The sequence below is a fragment of the Opisthocomus hoazin genome, chromosome 7, assembly GCF_030867145.1.
Source record: "Opisthocomus hoazin isolate bOpiHoa1 chromosome 7, bOpiHoa1.hap1, whole genome shotgun sequence".
NCBI classification, from domain to species: Eukaryota; Metazoa; Chordata; class Aves; order Opisthocomiformes; family Opisthocomidae; genus Opisthocomus; species Opisthocomus hoazin.
Window position 1 is genome coordinate 65198465 of NC_134420.1, and position 22447 is coordinate 65220911.

Here is a 22447-nt window from a genome sequence, read left to right on the forward strand (position 1 = left end):
GCTCTGTGCTGGCACAGGGAGTGTTCGTAGGAAGAGCATCATCCCTCTGTGGAGGTTGCAGTGATGCAGGGAAGGGAGGGAGCTGGTGGCCAGTCTTTGGCCATGGGGTTGCTGCAAGGGCCCGGTGTGCTGTCAGGGCAGGGGGTAACGTCCCGCACCTCTCTGCTTCCAGCCATCCGTGCCGGCTCCAAGGCAGTGCTGCAGAGCAGCAGCCTCCAGCAGCTGCTGGAAGTGGTCCTGGCCTTCGGGAACTACATGAACAAAGGCCAGAGGGGCAACGCCTTCGGGTTTAAGATCTCCAGCCTCAACAAGATCGCAGACACCAAGTCCAGCATTGACAAGTGAGCAGCCCCTGCTCTCGTCCTTGGTAGTGTCCATGGGCCCTGGGATGCTGGGGGAATGGAGGGATCGTTAGTGTTGCCTTTTGGGACATGGGTAGGTGGGAATGGTCCCCTCCCTCCTGCTGCCCTGTCTGTCACATCCGATGATGCAAGCATCCATTTTTGGAGCAGGACAGATTTAAAGGGAAGCTGAGGTGCAGATCAGCACAGGAATCGATGGGGGCTTTCCTTCCTGGGCTGGCTAGATGGCAGCCAAGGCTGATTGGGAGGATCATCCTCCAAATGCTTTTGTCCCCCTTTGAGAAGCCAAGAGCCATTGTGCTGTGGTGCAGTGGCCGCAGGAGGGGTCCCACAGGTTGCTCTCCATGGGAACCCCCTCTGCAGCCCCCGCCAAGCTTCCGCAGCCATCACCTGATTCACTCTCCTCCACCGAGCTCCGTGCACAGAGCGAGAGAAGCTGGGTCAGGTCTCAAACCTGCCTGGTCTCATCCATCAGTAAAGACAACGGAGGACAGAAGTGGTGATGCTCAGATCACCTCCCCTGAGTCCCTCCTGTGGGTGGCCCTTGCTTGCAGGGACCAGGCTGCTCTACACTGTGGCTGTGCATGAGACAGACCCATCCCATGTCCCCAGACAGGCAGCGAGCAGCATCCTTGCAGAAATCCCAAAATAGTTCATTACCAGGGTTGGGATTTAACCAGAGTTTTCAACTGCGCTGGGACTGGAACATCTCCCCTACGAGGAGAGGTTGAGGGAACTGGGCTTGTTCAGCCTGAAGAAGAGAAGACTGTGAGGGGACCTTATAAATGCTTATAAATATCTGAAGGGTGGGTGTCAGGAGGATGGGGCCAAGCTCTTTTCAGTGGTGCCCAGTGACAGGACAAGGGGCAATGGGCACAAACTGAGGCACAGGAAGTTCCGTCTGAACATGAGGAAGAACTTCTTCCCTCTGAGGGTGACGGAGCACTGGAACAGGCTGCCCAGGGAGGTTGTGGAGTCTCCTTCTCTGGAGATATTCAAGACCTGCCTGGACAAGGTCCTGTGCAGCTTGCTGTAGGTGACCCTGCTTCGGCAGGAGGGTTGGACTAGATGACCCACAGAGGTCCCTTCCAACCCCTACTATTCTGTGATTCTGTGATTCTGTGATTCTGAGCTGTCAGCTCCCCGTGGTACCACCACACTGACCTCGCTGCTCCTCTCTCCTAGGAACATCACCCTTCTGCATTATCTCATCACTGTTGTTGAAAAGAAATACCCCAAAGTCCTCCGCCTGCACGAGGAGCTGCGAGACATCCCGCAGGCAGCCAAAGTCAAGTAAGCAGGGGTTTACCTGGTGCCTAGGGAGTGCCAGGAGCGCCTCTCCCCTTGCTTTTCCGTGTTGTCCTTCCCAGCTCGTGATCCCGGCTGGATGCTGGCCGCCGGGCTGGGCCCTGTGCTGTGGCCACGCTGTCCTGAGGGCTGCCCGGGACGCAAAAACAAACATCACCTGGTGGCTTTAAATCTCAGCCCTCGCAGCAAAGGGCTGGGAGCCTCCGACCGCGAGGGAGGAGAGCTGCTTGAAGCAGCCGTTTCCTGTTGTTATCTCACCGCAGAAGCATTTAATTAATTTCTAATGGTACGTTAAGTAATCCAGGAGGAAGCGGTTGTGGTGTGGCTGCAGATAAAGGGCAGCTGTTTATCTGCGTGTGGCGGGGAGGCTTTGCCTGCAGCGCGGGCAGGACCAGGCAGCGGTGCGAGGGGGTCACACGCCTCCGGGTCCTGCCTGGCCCCTCGTTCTACCACCAACATGGAGCTTCTGGTGTTTACAACAAGCTTTTAATCCCTGCCCGGTGACCTGTTTGGAGCAGGCTGCTGCCGTCTCTTTGCTAACGGAGGCCCCCATTCAGCAAAGCCCTTAAACACACGCTGAACTTTTAAGTGCAGGAGGAATCTGCTGTTGCGCTGCAAAGCCCTCAAGTATGTGCTGAAGTCCCTCTGAAATCAATAAGGCTCTGTTTCAGTTTTAAAGTTCAGCGGGAGCTTACGGGCTTTGCAGCTTCGGGGACCTAAACAGCAAAGATCACACGTCTCTGCAGTCAGCACGCGTTCGTGTTAGCCATGGACATGGAAAGGGCCTGAGACCGCACCTTTTTAGGGAGGGGATGGCAAATATGCACAGAGTTTATGGCAGCTCAAGGGTCATTCAAGTTCCAAAGTTGCAGCAATAGTGGCTTCCCCGCGGAAGATCTGTAATGTGCAAAGCAAGCATCCTCGTGTTGAAAACGTCAAATAATTGTCAGCCATAGGGACTAAACAAAGCGACAGGACAAATCTTGGCGTGCGAGGAGGAGTGTGTGGCGGCTGCGCTCGTAGGCATCGGCTAAGGACACGCTTGAGCAGGGCACGCTCCCTCGCCGGTGCAGGCTCCTGCTTTCCCAAGCTCGTATATCTGCAGCTGTTGTACAGACACGTGTATGGGAAAGAAAATGTTTGCTCAGAGGTTTCCCCCCCCACCCCCCAACTTTATCATTTTGCTCTAAACTGGACACCATATGTAATATTTGGGTTTGGTCCAATCTAGAGTGAAACCAAAAAGTTTCTGAAGCTCTGGAAAACCCTAAATTCCCCCCAGCCCTGCAGCTGTGAAGCAAAATTGCTGCCTCTGTCAATCCCACCGCTAGTAATGAACTGCTGGAGCACTGGGCTCCCAAAACTGCATTTTCCCAGACGAAACCTGCCAGGAACGCTTGCCCCATGACCTGACGTCAGCATTTCCAGGGACCTCAGCCCTAGGACAGACACCCCTGGAAAGACGTCAAGCCTGTGGTCATCGAGTCTTTGTGAGAGAGCTTCCACTCAGATGTAGTGGTAGAAACCCGTAAGCACTTGAACTCAATGCTCATCAGGGGCTTGAGCCTTGTCTAAACACAGTCAGCGCCAGACATGATGGTTTATTTTTATTTCTCTATATTTGGGTTGTCTCCCTCCATGAAAACCTTGCTGCTGGGAAGGATGCTTTGCATGGCATTCACCTAACCATAGTTCCCTGAAAAATTGTCCTCTGTGCAGTGGGGCAACAACCCTATCTTCTGCTGGCCCTTGAGAGAAGAAGAGAAATCTGTGCCCGACAGAGCTCTCCGTTTGCTTGGAGCAATCTGGAGGCTGCTGAGTTTGCTAAGCCTGCACAGTCCCCTTGATTAAAAACACAGAGAAGTGCTTTGCTTTAAAGCAAGCAACTGCAGCCACTTTGAGATGGGTGACTACCCTAGCTTAGAGGCTGTCAGCCCAATTTGCTGCTCAGAACATGCTGGTCTGCAAACAGTGGAAAAACACGGTCGAGTTGGTTGGAAAGCTGTAGAATTTTCTGGGGAAGGCTGAAAATTAACATCCTGCCATTTCCAACAGCATGACGGAGCTGGAGAAAGAAATAAACACTCTGAGGAGCGGCCTGAGAGCGGTGGAGACTGTGAGTATTATTTAAATCACATAGACACCAGCCTGGTTCCAAGCACCACGGCATCCCTCCTTAGGGAGGCAGGCAAGGGAGCTCCCAGCCGAGCTGCTGTTATCTCACACCTGGAGATTTGTTTGTCTTTCCTTCCTGCCCTGCACGTGCGCCTGTCCTCTCAGGGCTGTGTTGGCACCAAAGTTACCCGATGAGGTTAGGCACGTGCGTGGTTTACATCTAATACGCCAAGGGAGGCTGAGTAAGTTTAGTGATGATGCCCATGGAGGACCTGTGATGCGCCAAGGGCTGTAAAACCGCAGAGGGCTGGGGCTCGGGCTGGGGAGCGTTTCTGCAGCCCGGCTGGAGTGGTGATGGAATGGTGGAGGTATCCCAAAGGACTCGCTGTCTTGCTAAATTATGCTGCTTCCATGGTCTCTCCTTCAGGATTTAGCCTTAAAAGTGTGCTGCAGGCATGATATTGTAAAACGGGGTGATCTGTGGTCTCACACGTGGCAAGAGGGAGCAGCGGTGGTGGTGCAGCCAGTACCCATGGCACTGATGCAGGCACACACCCAACGGCCTCTACCGGAGGCCGATGGTATTTGTGTCCCTGACCAGATTTACCTTTTTTTTTTTTTACTCAAAGGAGCTGGACTTCCAGAAGTCTCAGGTTCAGCAACCAGGCGACAAGTTTGTGTCTGTCGTCAGCCAGTTCATCACATTAGCCAGCTTCAGCTTCTCAGATGTTGAAGATCTTCTGATGGAAGCAAAAGAGCTGGTAAGGTCACCAACATCCTTGAGATCTGGGTAGCATTTCAGCCTTTCCTCCAGCCAGCAGGGGAGCGATGGTCCTGGCCTTGCCAGAGCACAGGCTGTGTGTTAACAGCTCAGGTACCTCCCCCATGAGATCATGTGAGTGTCCTGCTGAGATCCTGACACGAGAAAGGTGCTAGGCTGCTCTTTATGGTTTATTTGGAGTGGGTGAGAGGGTGCATCCCTGTCTGTCCCCAGGGCCTTTTTCCTGTTCCACAACCCAACATGCCAGGGGGTCACAGGTCAGGCCAGCAGACTGCTTCTGGGATGCAAGAGATGCTGTAGAAAGCTGTGAGATACCTGTCTATCTTTTGCAAGTGCAAGGCAGGAGCTAGCCATGGGAGAGCTGTGCCATCAGGAGAGGAGATGATAGGTCATTTATGAGGATCTGAGTTTTGGTGAAGAGCTTTCACTCAAGCCTAAAGGGCTTGCTTTGCTTCCCGTGTCTTAAAATGGAAATATGCCAGTTTTTGTGGCTTTAGAGTTAGGAATATGGCAGCTGGGGCTGAAGATGGCAGGAAAGCAGTCTGTTCTGTCTGGTGTTGGTGGCAGAGGAGGAAAATACGCAACCAGGTCTTCAGGCTGGACATGAGGTAACGCAGAGGCTGATATCAGAGACAACCCAGGCTGCCCGAGTGACCCCACTTCTATAGGGCAGAATAACATCTGATGCATAACTTTGGTCTGAGACCTGCCCAGCTCTTCTCTCCAGAGAAGAGGGAGAGGAGCTTAGTGACATGAATTGAGGCCAGCTTCAGACCTGGTTAGAGAAGCTACTTGAAAGACTCACCTTCCCCACAGTAGTGCTGTCATGAGTGCTTTGCAGCCACATGCAATGACCTCATGCCATGTTGTCCTTTTCTCCCTACCACGTTGGTTTAAATCACAGCAAAGAGGTGGCTGTTGACTGACATCTGTGATTCCCGAGCACCTTTTCCTTCCACTCTTTCACAGAGGGGCACAAAGCTGGTTTCCATTTCCTCCAAGAACAGTTCTCCAGTATCTCCTCCCTGGCCTGGCCTTCATCTTAGTTGAAATGCAGGGATATGGTCCAGCACAGGCCATTTTAGAGGTCCCATCCTTGTCCCACCACATTCGCTATCTCTCCAAAGACAGAAGTTACAAAGTGTCACCACCTCCTTTTCCCTGGTGGTACCACTGTCCACCTGGCACTGTCCTTCAGACCATCCATCCATGCTTGGACATTACGATTGACCGTTGCCTTCCTGAGGCCATGGCTAACACAGGCCGCCCTTTAAATTTTTGACAGTAACCTGGCAGATCTGCCCTGCAGTGCATTAGGACTGCAGAGATGGTGACAAAGGTGCTGCAAACTGTATGATCTTCTGCTGACTTGGCTGGATCTGGAGGAGAAGGTCTGGTCATGGTCCACATCGAAGTCCACTCTGAAGCAATGTGCAGCTGTTCCGATGGTCATTGGATAGGATGGACTGTGCAAAGTGCACTAGCTCTTCGCTTTTTAAACGCACATCCAGATTCAGATTGTGTTACTGCTTTGTCTTAGGAAAGCAGAAACATCGTTGTTTTATAAACTTTATATCCGCAAGGATAACATTTTCAGCATTTCCCACCGCCAATAGAATCTCCTGTAACATGGCAGAGAACTTAAAATCTTGATGAAAATCAACAAGAATAACCTCAATTATTTTGACTTATGTAGTGGCACCTCTCAAATTCCTCCCTGCATCTTGAAGTGCTAAGTCTCTTAAGTAAACAAAGAAATAAAAATGCCCTAAATGTCTTTTGAAGAGCCTGGGGCACCCCTGCAAATAAAACTAAATCATACAGGCAGGCTTTAAAAATGTTCCTCTTGGTCTACCCAGCAAAATCAAAGCAACTAATAAATCTGTTGGTGCTTTGATTTTGTTTTTCTTCTCAGCGTGCTTATCTCCAGAACGCGCCATCACAATTTTACCAAACTTGCGGTGCACAAAGAGTCTCCTTCGAACTGGAAGTGAGAACAAAGGATGTCAGTCCCAAGGACGACTCGTGGCCTCCTTGGGGACCAGGACGCGTGGGCAGATTGTGGATGTCCTGTCCTGACCTTTGCTACAGCCTCATTTGACTCCCTTACGTTAATGGTGTGCAAATAGTACGAAAGGACGGAAAACTCCCTATTTCCCTACCCAGGGCTGTGCCTGAGCCCGGGCAGAAATGTCTTTTAGAAATTTCACCAACACACATTTGGTTTCAATGGCGGAGCATGTGGCAATGATAAATAATACCCCAAAAATACTTCAAAGGAAAACTTAAAAGTGCGAGTTTCCCTTCCCCTGCCGTGTTTACTATTCGATTTATGTCTTCAGTCTTCAGTCCCACAATATTTTCCTTCCTTGTTTTTACTGCTGCTTAGTTAATAAAGTCGAGCTCGGGCGGAGGGAGGCTCAATAGAGCCAAAGGCGAGAGGAGAGAGGGGGCTGGGGAGCGATCCAGGTCAGCTCTTACAGGGCAGCAGGTAAAACATCATATGATTTATTTCATCTTTAAGTCAAGGCTTGATAAAGCAAAGCCGTGCTCTCCGCCGTGGCTGCTGGAAGTGTTTCTCTCCACTCCATCAGGTCAAAGACTTCCCATGGAGGGTTTACTGGCACGGTGGGTGTCTCCGAGACTGACGGACCCCTGTCTTCTCTCTCCCAGTTTTCCAAGGCTGTGAAGTACTTTGGCGAAGACACAGACAAAATGCAGCCTGACGAGTTCTTTGGCATCTTTGACCAGTTCCTTCAAGCTGTGACCGAGGCCAAGCAGGAGAACGAGAACATGAGGAGGAGGAAGGAGGAGGTGGAGCGCCGGGCACGCATGGAGGCACAGGTGAGTGGGCACCAGCAAGTCGAGCAGCACCCCTGGGGCACCCAAGGATGGCAACCGTGCCGTGCTGTCCCCATGGTGGCACGGGGAGCACTGAACACTGGGCAAGGAGCTTCTGTCCTCTTAGACCCACTGGCTTTTCACTATTGATTGCTTAATTAACTAACGACCTTGGGCTGATGAGATCTTGAAGCTAAAACATACAGCAGAGCTGATGCTGCCTGTGAGCTGCTGTGAGCCACCAGCAGCAGCCATGGGGCTGTGGACCTCAGCCCATGGGGTGTATCAATAACTCTGACCAGCTCTCACGTGTTAAGCACCAGGGCGGGAAACAGCTCTTGTTTCATGGGTTTGGGGGTCACCACGTGTGTGTTGGGCACCCCACAACCACCTTCATGAGAGTGAGATGTCTCCTTTCCCCCCCCCCCGCCCCATGCCACGTAGCTGAAGGAGCAGCGGGAGCGGGAGCGCAAGTTGAGGAAGGCGAAGCAGAGCGGGGAGGAAGGCGGCGAGTTCGACGACCTCGTCTCAGCCCTGCGCTCGGGCGAAGTCTTCGACAAGGACCTCTCCAAGCTGAAGCGCAACCGCAAGCGCATCGCCAACCAGCTGGCCGACAGCGGCCGCGAGAGGCCCGTCACCAAGCTCAACTTCTGAATAACAAACAATAACAACAAAAACCCAGCAAAAAAACACGGATTAGGCTGTTTGAAGTGGCTAGTGGTCTTTTTTTCAGTCCCATTATACTGCCTTGCGACTCAAAGCGTAACAGCGGCACGCTCTTTCTCCCTGTGGGCGAGTGTGTGTGTGTGTAGACTGTGTATATAGTCGGGTCGGGGGCGCGGGTGGAGGTGCGTGGGCAGCCCACCTTGACGGGTGCCAGCGCCGCCTCCTCCCTTCCGAAAAGTAGTTCTCCCCATGCACAAGCACAAAGCTGCGTCTACGGAGCAAGAGGGGACCCAACCCGGAGACGCTGGCAGTCCCCGTGGTCCCCAAAGGCAATGGGAAGGCGCTCCCCGCCGCTCTCCTGCTGGGACCCCTCCCGGGCCGTTGGCGGGGGACTCCTTGCGCACAAGCCGAGCGGTTTAAAGAAGAAAAGAAAAAAAAAAAAAAAAGTTGACTGAACTTTAATCCGTTGGTTGTGTTTGCTTTTTTTCTCTCGTTGTTGTGATTATTCCCAAAAACTCGCAGATCCGTGCTTTCGCGCTGGTTCCCGAGCTCGGCGCCGCGATGCTCTTCCCGTCATCCTTGAGAAACGCTCTTCTTCCTCTTACCATCACCTTGCTAAAGGAAAAGGTTTACCCCAAAGTGCTTATCGCTCTAACGCCACCCAGATGTATTTATACTTTTACAATGTTTTCTGGCCCAGGACGGTGGGAAAGGTCGGTTCTTGGAGGAGACAAAGAGCATAAACTTTTGCGTTGTAATTTTTCTTCTTGCTTTCTGTTCAATGGGACAAACTGTATCCTCTGTAAAGGTGGGCCAGGACCAAAGGTCTCTGATATACAAAGGGGCTGGTGCAAAACCCGCCGGCTCTCACCCACCTTCTTTCCTCTTTCCTTTACCGGACACACAGAAGCAGCGATGCCAAGAAGCATTTGTCTCTCAGCCAGGTTCTTTTTCGACTGGTTTGCTGTTCGTTGTCGTTGCAAATTTGTAAGCAGAACTACCTGTCAAATGTCAGTCCAAAAAAAAACAAAAAAACAAAACAAAACAAAAAAAAACTTCAAAGCTCTCAGGGAGTAATAATTTAAAGGTTTAGAAAATTAAGAATTGGAGAATAAAAAGTAACCACCATTAACATATTAACATTTCTATTCTTAAATTATGCTGAGTATATAGAGGACTGTTACTTTTTACCTTTATTTATTTGTGGTGTGTTTTTTAAGAAGACAAAACCTTTTTATACCACCAATACTTTTATGATGCTTTTTTTTTTTTCGTTTGTTTGTTCTTTTTCCTGTGGAGAGATGAGTTTGTCCCTGTTGCACTAGATATTAACACTATTTGAAATACGGTTTTGTTTTTTTTCCTTTGTCAGATAATTGGTATTACTGGTGGGGTATGGGATGTCAGTTAACTATATGCACTGTATAGCAAAAGTGCTGTTTAAACTAATTTGTATAAAAAATTACGGTTCTAAGCACCTGAAGGCCGCGGGGTCTGCGTGCTGAGTGAAAGCTGTGAAATCCCTTTCTAACCAGAGTTGTCAAGAGCTGTGGTTTTACCATTTTGTTCTTTTCTTTGTTGCAACTTTTGACGCACTGTAGATTAAAAAAAAAAAAAGAAGAAAAAAAAAGAAAAGACTTTCTGAGTAGCATTTAAAGCAGTAATAAATAAAGCAAGTAAGCGCAAAAAGAAGTCCAGCACCTCATATCCACGCAGCTGCAAAACCTGCAGATTTTGTTCAAAGGTGGAGTTAAGCACTTTGCTTTAAGAAGGAGGGGGAAATAAAGACAAAAGGTAATGATAATACTATTCCTTAACTAAAGTGCCTCTATTTATATTTTTTATTTATGGCTGAAAAAATGGGGCTGATACAATTGAGGGAATGGACTTTGGGGGGAATTTCAAATATAAAAATCAAGAAGAAAAAAAAAAAGGTTAAAAAGAAAAAAGTCTGGCCTCTGATGGTTTAAGGAATGGTTGGTCACACATGTTTAATTCGAAAGGCGGTGGGAGTCAGAGAGGGCGATCGCCTCCCGGGATCCCTGGGTGCGGGGCTCAGCCGCCAGCACCCACTCTGGCTCCTGCCTCTGTGACCCCCGTGCCACATCAGGACCTTTCCTGACAGATTTCCTCTTGCCCTTCCAAACCTGTTTGGTTTTTTTATGGTTGTTTTACAACAGCCTCGTTATTGGGCTGAGTTTGCCATTTCTTTGTTTTCTTTCCAGAAAAAAAAAATAGAAAAAAAAGTATATCTCTTTAAATAAATACAAAGGCTGTGTGCAGGTAATTCCATGTGCCATTGTCGAAAACTACTTTTAGATTGGTGCTGGTGTAAGTAGCCACTCTTTTTTCTTGGGTGTGTATTTTAAAGATGATTTTTTTGTTAATAATGCCAAAAAGGAAAAAAAAAAATCCATAATAATTTGTAAACTGAAGTATATGTCTTGGACCTTATTAGCTTCATAGTGACCAAGGTAGTCTGTTAGGTGCAAGGATGTTAGTAGTCTTAGCTAGTGGGAAATGCTGTGTAATGTTATGAGACTGTACATTTTCTAAGATGGCAATATGCAATAAAGAAAAATGATTTCGGTGAGTGTACATGGCAGAGCCACAAGTTATTTTTCAAATCAGCAGCATCTCCCCAGGGTCACTGGGGGCAAAAAAAATGGGATATTTGGGAATAGAGACAGTGGTTGAAGAAGAGATCCCCCGCAGGGTGCTCTTTTTCAGGTGTATTTGCAGTCGTTGCCTGGTTTGGCTGCTAACCCCGCTTCACCGCTCCCCCGTGCGCTGGGTATTAGGTGGTCAGGGGCTTTTCCACCCTTCTGGCTCGCAGCATCCTCACGGTCGCTCGCTCGCGGGCTCTGAAACGCTTCCCGGCTCGAGACCCCGTTCATTTCTCCCTGCCACGTTGTTGCTAATGCCGGCTCCCACCTCGGGGACCAGCTTTTCGAGGAGCCCGCACTGAGGCAGCCGCCGGCTTTGCGTCGCGGGATTGGATCGTCTCCCTGTCTGCAGCTGACGGAGCCAAGCCGGTGCTGTCTGGGCTGGCCAGCGTGCTTCCAGCAAGCCGATCCAGACACACCAGAGATGTTTTCTTGCCAGTAGGCCAAATCCCTCTTGGCCTATTCACGCTCACCATTGCCTTTCATGCACACTGTCCCATCCAGGCTCTGTGTTATTTTTCTTCTTTTTCCAATGCTCTTTGCACTGAGTGACCTTTGCGGCACCCAATACCCCCAGACCGAGCTGTCTGTAGTGACGGGAGTGCCTGCATTGTGCTCAGACCCATACACTTCCCCGTTTGATCAGCACTTTCCCCAGTATAACCAGTAAGCCAGCACTAAGCCAGCACAGATCGGGTGTGGAGTCCTGGCTGGACGAGAGGGGACATAGTTTGGTGCGTTGAGCAACCCAGGTTCCGATGCGGAAGTGAGCCTTGGGAGCGGCTGACACGGAACCCTGCTGGGAAGGCAGAGCGATGAGCTCGGGACACTGGAGCAGGGGGAACGTCACCTTTTCCTGCCACACTGTCTCTTTCTTCCTGCCATGTTGTTGTTTCCTGCCACAGTACTGTTTTCACTTCGAGATGCAGCTCTGCACCAATCACAACAAGTTGCAGTAGTTTTGTCTATATATGGATTGGGGGTTTAACCATTCAGATGCTGTAATAGTTTTGCTATATAAACCTTGTTTTGCTGACTAATAAAGGTTGAACGATCATAATCATATTGGGGTCACATCGTTACAACGGATCCGTAACCCACGCCAACATTTGGTAGCAGAGGGTGGACTGTTTCCCTGCAGGAGTCCCTCAGTCTGCGGTGAGCAGCTAGACGGGGGGCGTGGGAACAACGGCTGGGAGGGTGCTGCCTGGGTGCGAACGTGCAGGGCAGACACGGACGGCCGACTCCCAGGAATTTTCGAGCCACACTGGGGCTGCCTGGCACAGCTAAATTTTAACGTGGAGGCCGTGGTCGCGAGCACGGAGACAGGGGCTGCGGCAACGTTGCTCGTCGGTATTCTCTCTAAGAGAGGAATAGACGCAACAGCAAAGCAGCTCATGAAGTTGATTAAACTGGGGCAATGATGGGGTCACTTTGTGGATACCCCGCTACTGTTTTCCGTCTCGGAATGGCAAGAGTTAGGAGAGACGATGTGGGAAAGGACAATAACGGGGGAGGACAAGGAGGAAAAGGAGATAAAAGCCGTCTGCGAGCTCTGGCGAACAGTATTACACACCTTAAAAGCCATGAAAGCTGAACGAGAGGTGGCGTGTGCTGCAGCTCAGATGCTTGCTCCGGAGCCTGGGAAAGATCACGCGCCTAAGCCTGGGACATTATCACAGGTTTTCGGGCTACTTGCCGTTAGAGGGATGACTGGGATCACTTGTAACACAATTGCCGAGATTCGAGCGAGTGCAGAGTGCGGTTCCGGTCTCGGCGCAGAGGGGGGTGGCCCACCGGAAGTTGCTGCCAGAGACATCAACTCGAAATGCGAGCCAGACGCGGCAGTATGACCGCCCCCGGGGAACGGGGAGGAGTCGGGCGCGGAAGCGCGGCTGCCTTTCGGAAGAGGGGAGGAGCGGCTAGTACCAGCCCCAGAGGGGGAGGGAGAAGGGGTGCGGCTTACGACATCGGCCCCTCCCGGGGCGCGGCCTGCAACATGGGCCCCTCCTCTCTATCCACCCCTGCCACATTCCAGCGAGGCGTCTCCAGTCCCGACGCCCTCTGATGGCGGCCAGAACGAATTGCAAGGAAAAAAAGCGTGCGATCTTTTGCAGGCAGTTTTGCAGAGTCTTCAAGACATGAGCTTGCAGTTCCAGCATATGTCAATCGTTACCAGCCCCGCCCACCGGGAAAATGAGGCTTCCTCTCCGAGATGTTTAGCTGGGCCTCTGGCACGGATCACACCTACCCGCTGGAGCGGTGTTATAAGAGATGCCATCCTAGATGGACAGTGGAACGTTGCCACCATTATCAGAGGTACACAAGCCTTAGCCTGTCCTGTGGAACAGGTTAATGGATGACAATCGTAAGTACAGGTGTTTGGCCGGAGGAGTGGCCACTAAGTTACCACCTGAAGAAAGCCGTGAGCAGGGGCTGGGTCCAACAGACCCTGAGCAGGAATCAGGTCTGTTTCCCCCCCCCCCCGGCTCGCTGGAGAATGGGACAGTCACTGAGAAAAGGAGCGAAGGCTCCATTAAAGAATTTTTTACAGTGAAGTTTGAAAGAACAAAGTCTTGCAGTTTAAAATCCCTGAGGAAATCATTACTTGGAAATCAGTGCATACAGCTTTAAATGCTCTAAAACTTACAGAGACTATCTCAGAAGCAGCTGCTACTCCTCCACTGTTATCTCAAAAGCAAGGACAGAGCAGCAGTCTGTTGAAATTTAACCCTACATACGACAAAATTCCTACCAAACATGAGAAATGCGGGAAGTAAATCTGCCAAAACATGACGATCCTTTGAATGCAGAGAAATGGGAAGTGGGGTGTAAAAATCCGGCATCCCGAAAGTGCACGACAGGGTCTCTCGACAGCAATTGGCATACCCGACCTGAGATCAACACGAGGTGAATTCCAACATAAAACTGCACAGTCCCTCAGACGCTGTACAGCCGTCGCGCCAGCAGTCACCGCATCGCACGGGTCAGCAAACCTTACACCTGGTGGAGCACATGGCTCCCCCCGGGGCAACCAGCGGCACGGTTCCCCCCCCACCCCCCCCCGTTTTTTTCCCCCCACTCTTCCCTCGATCCCAGCGCGCCGGCCCGTTCCGGCCAGCCCAGAAGCGGCGCAGAGAGAACCATCTTTCTGACATTCAAGGACTTGGTTACAAAAAAATGTATACAATTCAATTACTGCAGTAGGATTCCTTGTGAACAAACAGCTGGACTTTATTATCTTTCAAAGGTTCAGATGGTCTACCTAGATGATGTTATTCACTCTGCTGAAAGGTGAAAATATTGACTTTACAGCTGAAGATTTGTCCCCTCTATTTACTTTGTTAAAAGGGACTCAGATTTATTATTTTCCTGAAGATCAATGACAAAAGCAAAAACTGTTTTACAAAAGATTTCAGATAGAATTGCAATTGCCTTTACCTTCAGAATTAATGTTGAATTGCCAACAAATTTGTATATCATTTATGAAGGTTTTGTTTTACAGCCTTACCCTCTTTTCGATCAGTGGTGTGTTAACACGCAGAAGTTGAAGACTCTGGAATGAATCTTTTTGTCTCATACGCCCATGAAAACATTGACTTCAAAGGTACACATCATAGTGTCCTTAATAGCACAAGGTTGGAATCACTGTCAGCAAGTTGATACTATTTGCCTGCTGCTGGCTAAAGATGACTTTGTGGCATTAAACAGTGAATCCTTATCACTGCAAGCCGCTCTAGCTGATTATTTAAATAACATACATTATACCCTTCCACAACATAAGCTGTTACATTCCCTCTCTCAAATTTCATTGCAGCCAAAAAACCGATGTGTTTCTGTTCCTATTAAAGGAGCATGAACAGTGTTTCGGAAACAAACAAATTCATCAGATTAGCAATCATCTATTTTAGTCGTTGAAGGATCCACACAAATTTTATGCTATCAGCGGCCTTGCACGTCTTTGAATTATTTTTGACTGAACCACTCAATGTTGTCACAGATTCTGCATATGTTGTGAATATTGTTCAACGCATTGCAGATGCAATTGCTATTGAAATTGCCGACCGGACCCATCCCACAGGGAAGTCTGCTTCCTCCCTGGGGCCCGGGTTAGGGATGTTGCTAAGAAACTCCCTGGTCTGGTGTGGCCTTCTGATTACTACCCCGTCTTGGTAATGCAGGTTGGCGGGGACGAGATCGCAGAAAGAAGTCCCAAGGCCATCAAAGGGGACTTCAGGGCACTGGGGCGATTGGTTGAGGGATCAGGGGCGCAGGTGGTCTTTTCCTCCATCCCATCAGTGGCAGGGAACAGCACTGAAATGGGCAGGAAAACTCACCTGGTTAACAGGTGGCTCAGAGACTGGTGCCATCGGTCAAATTTTGGCTTCTTTGATCATGGGGAGGTATACACAGCACCGGGCCTGCTGGCGACAAGTGGAACTCAGCTATCTCAAAGGGGAAAAAGAATTCTTGGCCACGAGCTGGCGGGGCTCATTGAGAGGGCTTTAAACTAGGTTCGAAGGGGGAAGGGGACATCGCCCAGCTCACTAGGGACGAGCCCCGGCTTGGCATACCAAGGCCAGAGGTGAGATTGACAGCCCAGCTCAAGTATGTTGACACCAATGCACGTCGCATGGGCAATAAACAGGAGGAGCTGGAAGCCATTATACAGCAGGACGGCTACGACTTGGTCGCCATCACAGAAACATGGTGGGACAACTCGCATGACTGGCATGCTGTCATAGATGGCTACAGACTCTTTAGGAAAGACAGACCAACAAGGAGAGGTGGGGGAGTTGCTCTATATGTGAGGGAGCAAGTGGAATGCACTGAGCTTGGCCTGGGGGCAAATGAGGAACAAGTTGAAAGCTTGTGGGTTAGAATTAAGGGACAGGCTCATAAGGGTGACATTACGGTGGGTGTGTACTACAGGCCACCTGACCAGGAGGAGGAGGTTGATGAGGCCTTCTACAGGCAGCTGCAAGCAGCCTCACAGTCACAGGCCCTGGTTCTCATGGGGGACTTCAACCACCCTGACATCAGCTGGGAAGACCATACAGCTAGGCAGGCGCAATCCAGGAGGTTCCTACAGAGCATCGATGATAACTTTCTGATGCAAGTGGTGGAGGAACCAACAAGGAAAGGCGCGCTGCTGGACCTTGTGTTAACAAACAAGGAGGGACTGGTGGAGGATGTGAAGGTCGGAGGTAGACTCGGCTGCAGTGACCATGAAATGGTCGAGTTCAGGATCCTGCGTGGAGGAAGCAGGGCGATAAGCAGGATCAAAACCCTGGACCTCAGGAGGGCTGACTTTGCCCTGTTCAAGGAGCTACTGGGAGGAATCCCGTGGGCCAGGGCTCTCGAAGGCAGGGGGGTCCATGAGTGCTGGTCGCTCTTTAAACAACACTTCTTCCATGCACAGGAGCAATGCATCCCCCTGAGAAAGAAATCGAGCAAAGGAGGCAGGAGACCTGCATGGTTAAACAAGGAGCTTCTAGCAGAGATCAGGCAGAAGAGAAAGGTCCATGGAATGTGGAAAGAGGGGCAGGCCACTTGGGAAGAGTACAGAAACGTGGTGAGAGCATGCAGGGATGCGACGAGGAAGGCCAAGGCTCACCTGGAATTGAAGCTGGCAAGGGATGTCAAAAACAACAAGAAGGGCTTCTTCAACTACATTAGCAGCAAAAGGAAGGCTAGGGACAATGTGGGGCCGCTGCTGAATGAGGCGTGTGTCCTGGTGACGGAGGATGCGGAGAAGGCAGAGCTACTGAATGCCTTCTTTGCTTCAGTCTTCAGTGCTAAGACTGGCCCTCAGGAATCCCAGGCCCCAGAGGTAAGCGAAGAAGCCTACAAAGAGGACGACTTTCGCTTGGTCAAGGAGGACTGTGTGAGGGATCGCTTAAGCGATCTGGACGTCCACAAATCCACGGGCCCCGATGGAATGCACCCACGAGTGCTGAGAGAGCTGGCGGATGTCATTGCTGAGCCACTCTCCATCATCTTTGAGAGGTCCTGGAGGACAGGAGAGGTGCCCGAGGACTGGAGAAAGGCCAATGTCACTCCAATCTTCAAAAAGGGCAAGAAAGAGGACCCAGGGAACTACAGGCCAGTCAGCCTCACCTCCATCCCAGGAAAGGTGATGGAGTAGCTTATCCTGGAGGCCATCATGAAGCAAGTGGAAGAAAAGAAGGTTATCAGGAGTAGTCAGCATGGATTCACCAAGGGGAAATCATGCCTGACCAATCTGATAGCTTTCTACGATGACATGACTGGCTGGGTAGACGAAGGGAGAGCCGTGGATGTTGTCTACCTTCATTTCAGCAAGGCTTTCGACACAGTCTCCCATGATATCCTCCTAGGGAAGCTGAGGAAGTGTGGGCTGGATGAGTGGTCGGTGAAGTGGATAGAGAACTGGCTGAATGGCAGAACTCAGAGGGTTGTCATCAGCGGCGCTGAGTCTAGTTGGAGGCTGGTAACAAGTGGTGTCCCCCAGGGGTCAGTACTGGGCCCAGTCTTGTTGAACTTCTTCATCAACAACCTGGATGAGGAGTTAGAATGTACCCTCAGCAAGTTTGCTGATGACACCAAACTGGGAGGTGTGGTAGACACACCGGAAGGCTGTGCTGCCATTCAGCGTGACCTGGATAGACTGGAAAGCTGGGCAGAGAGGAACCTGATGAGGTTCAACAAAGGCAAATGCAGGGTCCTGCACCTGGGGAGGAACAACCTCATGCACCAGTACAGGCTTGGGACGGACCTGCTGGAGAGCAGCTCTGCGGAGAGGGACCTGGGCGTCCTGGTGGACGACAGGTTAACCATGAGCCAGCAGTGTGCCCTGGCTGCCAAGAAAACCAGTGGAATCCTGGGGTGCATCAAGAAGAGTGTGGCCAGCAGGACGAGGGAGGTTCTCCTTCCCCTCTGCACTGCCCTGGTGAGGCCTCATCTAGAGTACTGTGTCCAGTTCTGGGCTCCCCAGTTCAAGAAAGATTAAGATCTACTGGAGAGAGTCCAGCAGAGGGCTACGAAGATGATGAGGGGACTGGAACATGTCCCCTATGAGGAGAGGTTGAGGGAGCTGGGCTTGTTCAGCCTGAAGAAGAGAAGGCTGCGAGGGGACCTAATAAATGCTTATAAATATCTGAGGGGTGGGTGTCAGGAGGATGGGGCCAAGCTCTTTTCAGTAGTGTCCAGTGACAGGACAAGGGGCAATGGGCACAAACTGAGGCACAGGAAGTTCCGTCTGAACATGAGGAAGAACTTCTTCCCTCTGAGGGTGATGGAGCACTGGAACAGGCTGCCCAGGGAGGTTGTGGAGTCTCCTTCTCTGGAGATATTCAAGACCCGCCTGGACAAGCTCCTGTGCAGCTTGCTGTAGGTGACCCTGCTTCGGCAGGAGGGTTGGACTAGATGACCCACAGAGGTCCCTTTCAACCCCTACTATTCTGTGATTCTGTGATTCTGTGACTCTGTGAAAGTAGAAAATCATGTACGTGTGTATTTTATAATGCATATATAGTTACATACTACTCTACTAAAACCAATAACTGAAGAAAAAGTTGTAGCAGATCAATTGACAATGGCAGCAGTACTGCCACACAGTTTCAAGCAAGCCCGATGATCTCATGACTTCTTTCATCAAAATGCCTCTTCCTTGCATAAACAATTTGCTTTGCCCCAGGGGCAAGCCACAGAAAATGTTCATGTATGCCCTGACTGTCAATGTATTACACCCGTACCATCGTGTGCAGGAGTGAACCCTCGTGGTTTACGAGCTGATGAGTTGTGGCAAAGTGATGTTACACATATATCAACATTTGGTCGACTGCGTTGTGTACATGTTAATCTGGATACTTTCTCAGGATTTCTGGTAGCCACGGCACATACAGGAGAAAAGGAACGTTTCACGGACAATTTCTGTTTTCCTACAGGACTGGAGTATACAACATGTTACAGGTATACAACATTCTTCTACTGCACAAGCCATTGTCGAAAGTGTCCACGGGACCCTCAAAGCTATGCTAAATAAACAAAACAGGGGGAATCCTATGGGCAGTGTTACCCCACAGGAACAGTTAATGTACTTAATTTTTAAAATTGTTCTGATGATCAATTATTTACAACAGCAGCTGACCCTCAATTCGGGATGGTCCCTCCATTTGTGGTTCGACCAAAAGTATGGTATAAAGAATTTGGGGAATCACAATGGACAAGTCCTGTAGAACTAATAACGTGGGGAAGAGGGTATGCGTGTGTTCTTCTTTCAACAGGCCCTCGATGGTTACCGGCAAAATATGTGAAGCTATATCATGAGCTGAAAGAACGTAACGCAGAATCCGATGCCAGAGGTGACCACGCTCACTCTCAGGGAGCAACCTCTGACATGGAAGCAGAAGAGATCCACTCTGGATGATCCTATTACACAGGGAACACTGAAAAAATTGCAGCAAACGCAAGTACTCTGATGACTGCAGTGGGTGCACCACCCACACCAATTAATACATTCCTTGCATATTTGGCAGTTATCTCCCACAACAGCTTTTGTATAACGAAGCAATCTTGGAGAACACGGTATACGTGATTTTAGAACTGCGTCTGCACAAGAGCAAAGGTCAACTAGCAGACACCGTGAGGAAAAGTATAAACCTTCACCTGAGGGCTCCTGACAACTGCCTAGAGGTGCCAATATGCATGTACGACAGACATTAATACAAAAAAAAAAAAAAAAGGGGGAGAAATGGAGAATGATAAGTACTTTGCAGAAATGTAATGATTATGTATGTTAACATGGCATAAATATCTAGTAAGAGTATCTTTTCGGTACACACATTTGGGTAGAACTATTCCCTGTGCGTTCAGTACTGCAGTAAAGAATGCCTGCTTTCTAGAACTCCAACATTAAGTGTTAGGAAGTTAATTATTTTGCTGCTTTCTAGTAATAGATTTTGGGTACCCAGGTAGGACGCTGCTCTTGAACTTCAATGGTCCGAGGGATTGCAGGACCTCCAGCGGGCACCGAGGGATTCTCGGGGAGAACCTCTGATCACTGGACCAAAAAGTTCTGAGCGTGAACCATTAATAAGGCAAAGGCATTCTTCCAGTATTGTTTCTTGTTGCCTATTTGTTAGTCATAGTAAAAGCTTCACAGCATTGAGCTATATCCCTGACGAGAAAGGAAAGCGTCCTTTCTAATCCAAAATTGAAAAGAGAGTAATCTTCCTGAAACTGAAGCTTGGGAATTTGTCTGTTAAATGTTGAATATTATTGTAAGTCCTGTCTTTGCAATATTTGGATTTATGCTGAAAACTTGGTGTGCCTATGTGTGTGTGTGTGTGGTCGCGACCATGAACGTGTGATTTTATGTTACAGTGCTTGTATTTCTGTGATCTGATGGATTTATTTGGTTTCTGTGATCTAACGGATTTGTCTGGACTAAGTAACTGTTTTGTGTCTTTTGGTTTGGTAAGTTCTGCAGGTATTGACTATTTCTGGTTTTTGACTTTAGATTGTTGTATTTGGACTGATTTATCAAAACTTCGGAAGCATTTGATGCAGCAGGGAATAGATGTGGTGATGTTTGCAGCTTTATGCTTTTATGTACATTAATTTTATCCTATATAGTTAATGAGTCATAGTTCTAGATACATTGATCTTAACTTAAGTAATTAATATCGATAGCCAATACAAAATGTTATGGATGTTTGTATATGTGATAATTATACCTGTAACCCAAGTGCAAATTTACTGAGCTCATACTATTGATACACTGCTATTTCGATGCCTGACGCGGTGAGATGCATCCCCTCCCATTGACAATAATGATATGTTGTGGTCAAGCGGTACTTTAGTCCCACCATCCACACAGGAAGAAAATTGGATACAAGTAAATCCAGCAAGAAAATTGAATGCAAGTAAATCAATCTACACCCATATGCTAGGTAACAGATTTAGCATCAGTACGTATCATTCTCAAGTTAATTTAATCTTTCTTTATATCCAGCGGGTTGTGGTATGCACTTCACATCTCTATGTCTTCAATTAGCATTTGTGTTCTTATATCTGTTAGTATTGTAGTTTGTGTGGGCCTCTGAAGGAGTGGTGGCAAGCTGAAGACCAAAATTATGTCAGCTCTCATCATCATCAACAACCTCATCAACTACATCTGGCTTGCTCAAAAACAAAAAGGGGGAATTGTGGAGTCCTGGCTGGACGAGAGGGGACATGGTTTGGTGCTGTTGAGCAACCCAGGCTTGGTAATGGAGATAGACCTTGAAAGTAGCGAACACAGAACACTGCTACAGAAGTAGATTGGCGAACACGGAACGCTGGGCAGAGAAGCAAGCCAGTGTTACCACAAAAGTCTTTCAATCCCTGCTAGAAGATCAGAGTAGTCTACGACATGCAGTATTGCAAAATAGAGCGCCAATTGATTTTTCGCTGCTGGCCCAGGGACATGGTTGTGAGGATTTCGAAGGCATGTACTGTATGAACTTGTCCGATCATAGTAAATCCATCCACAAGCAATTACAATGGCTTGAACAGCACGCCAATCAAATACAACAAAACCAGGGATTTTTTGATGGATTTCTCACCTCGCTCTTTGGTAATCTGCCTGCTTGGCTTAACGGTTTAATTATAGAAATCTTGCGCATATGTATCGTGTGACTTGCTGTTGGAATTATAATATGTATTTCCTTTAGCTGTCTTAAAAAGGCTCTCTCCAAGATGACGAAGCAAACCTGGCTTGCTCAAAAACAAGAAGGGGGAATTGTGGAGTCCTGACTGGACGAGAGGGGACATAGTTTGGTGCGTTGAGCAACCCAGGTTCCGATCCAGAAGTGAGCCTTGGGAGTGGCTGACACGGAACCCTGCTGGGAAGGCAGAGCGATGAGCTCGGGACACTGGAGCAGGGGGAACGTCACCGTTTCCTGCCACACTGTCACTTTCTTTCTGCCACGTTGTTGTTTCCTGCCACAGTACTGTTTTCACTTCGAGATGCAGCTCTGCACCTATCACAACGAGTTGCAGTAGTTTTGCCTATATATGGATTGGGGGTTTAACCATTCAGATGCTGTAATAGTTTTGCTATATAAACCTTGTTCTGCTGACTAATAAAGGTTGAACGATCATACTCATATTGGGGTCACATCGTTACAACGGATCCGTAACCCACGCCAACAATCGGGCGTCTAACACATCCCTGGGCTTGCTGGGGCTTCCTTCGGTGCGATCCCACCCAGTGTCGGGGCTGGCAGACACGGCAGCTTTCTCTTATTTATATCCCATGGCTGGTGTTCCCTTCCACGGAGCATATTTCTGAGCCAGCGTTGGTCAGATTTGGGCTGGCAGGGAGCGTGGGGTGGTGGTGAAGAGCACGGCTACCATCGTGGTGCCCAGCAGTCAGGTGGGCTGGTGATGCCATGCATCCCCCAAGTGAAAGGGGAAAGGCTTCAGCTGCTCTTCCCCTCGTAAATCCCGGTGTCCCCAGCACAGGGGTGCTCTGGGGTGCGTCCAGAAATGGATGTGAACAAACCGGCCAAACCCTACAACCCGACGAGGACCTGAAATTCCGGTTGATGGCAGATTGCAGGTTCAGTATGCCACGTCACTGTGTGACACAGGACAGTCCCCAGGACACGGTGGCAGTGGGAGATGTGAGCAAAGAGAGGACGTAGCTTTTTATTCATCTGAGATACTTGAAGTGAAAAAAT

At 49.4% G+C, this 22447-nt stretch overlaps 2 protein-coding genes and 1 long non-coding RNA gene across 4 annotated transcripts in view; 2 read left to right on the forward strand and 1 right to left on the reverse strand.

Annotated features, from left to right (window-relative positions):
- The window catches only part of LOC104335301 (disheveled-associated activator of morphogenesis 1), a 97463-nt gene extending 86792 nt beyond the window's left edge, over nucleotides 1-10671 (forward strand). For both annotated transcript variants that reach the window (XM_075426741.1, XM_075426743.1), the window contains 6 exons: nucleotides 173-341; nucleotides 1548-1655; nucleotides 3726-3786; nucleotides 4415-4546; nucleotides 7240-7410; nucleotides 7852-10671. In XM_075426741.1, the coding sequence (XP_075282856.1) occupies nucleotides 173-341; nucleotides 1548-1655; nucleotides 3726-3786; nucleotides 4415-4546; nucleotides 7240-7410; nucleotides 7852-8061 (851 nt within the window). In that variant the 3' untranslated portion in view covers nucleotides 8062-10671. The remainder of the gene's footprint in view (nucleotides 1-172; nucleotides 342-1547; nucleotides 1656-3725; nucleotides 3787-4414; nucleotides 4547-7239; nucleotides 7411-7851) is intronic.
- LOC142361997 (uncharacterized) lies at nucleotides 8516-12582 on the reverse strand. Its single transcript, XR_012764578.1, has 3 exons — nucleotides 12316-12582; nucleotides 9552-9668; nucleotides 8516-9074 (listed from the first exon to the last, which is right to left on the reverse strand). It is a non-coding gene; the product is annotated as an uncharacterized LOC142361997 (long non-coding RNA).
- An 8553-nt stretch (nucleotides 12583-21135) lies between these two features.
- LOC142362048 (disheveled-associated activator of morphogenesis 1-like) overlaps nucleotides 21136-22447 on the forward strand; it is a 32359-nt gene continuing 31047 nt past the window's right edge. Inside the window, 3 exon segments of the mRNA XM_075427159.1 lie at nucleotides 21136-21195; nucleotides 22086-22204; nucleotides 22252-22390. Of these exon segments, the coding sequence (XP_075283274.1) occupies nucleotides 21136-21195; nucleotides 22086-22204; nucleotides 22252-22390 (318 nt within the window).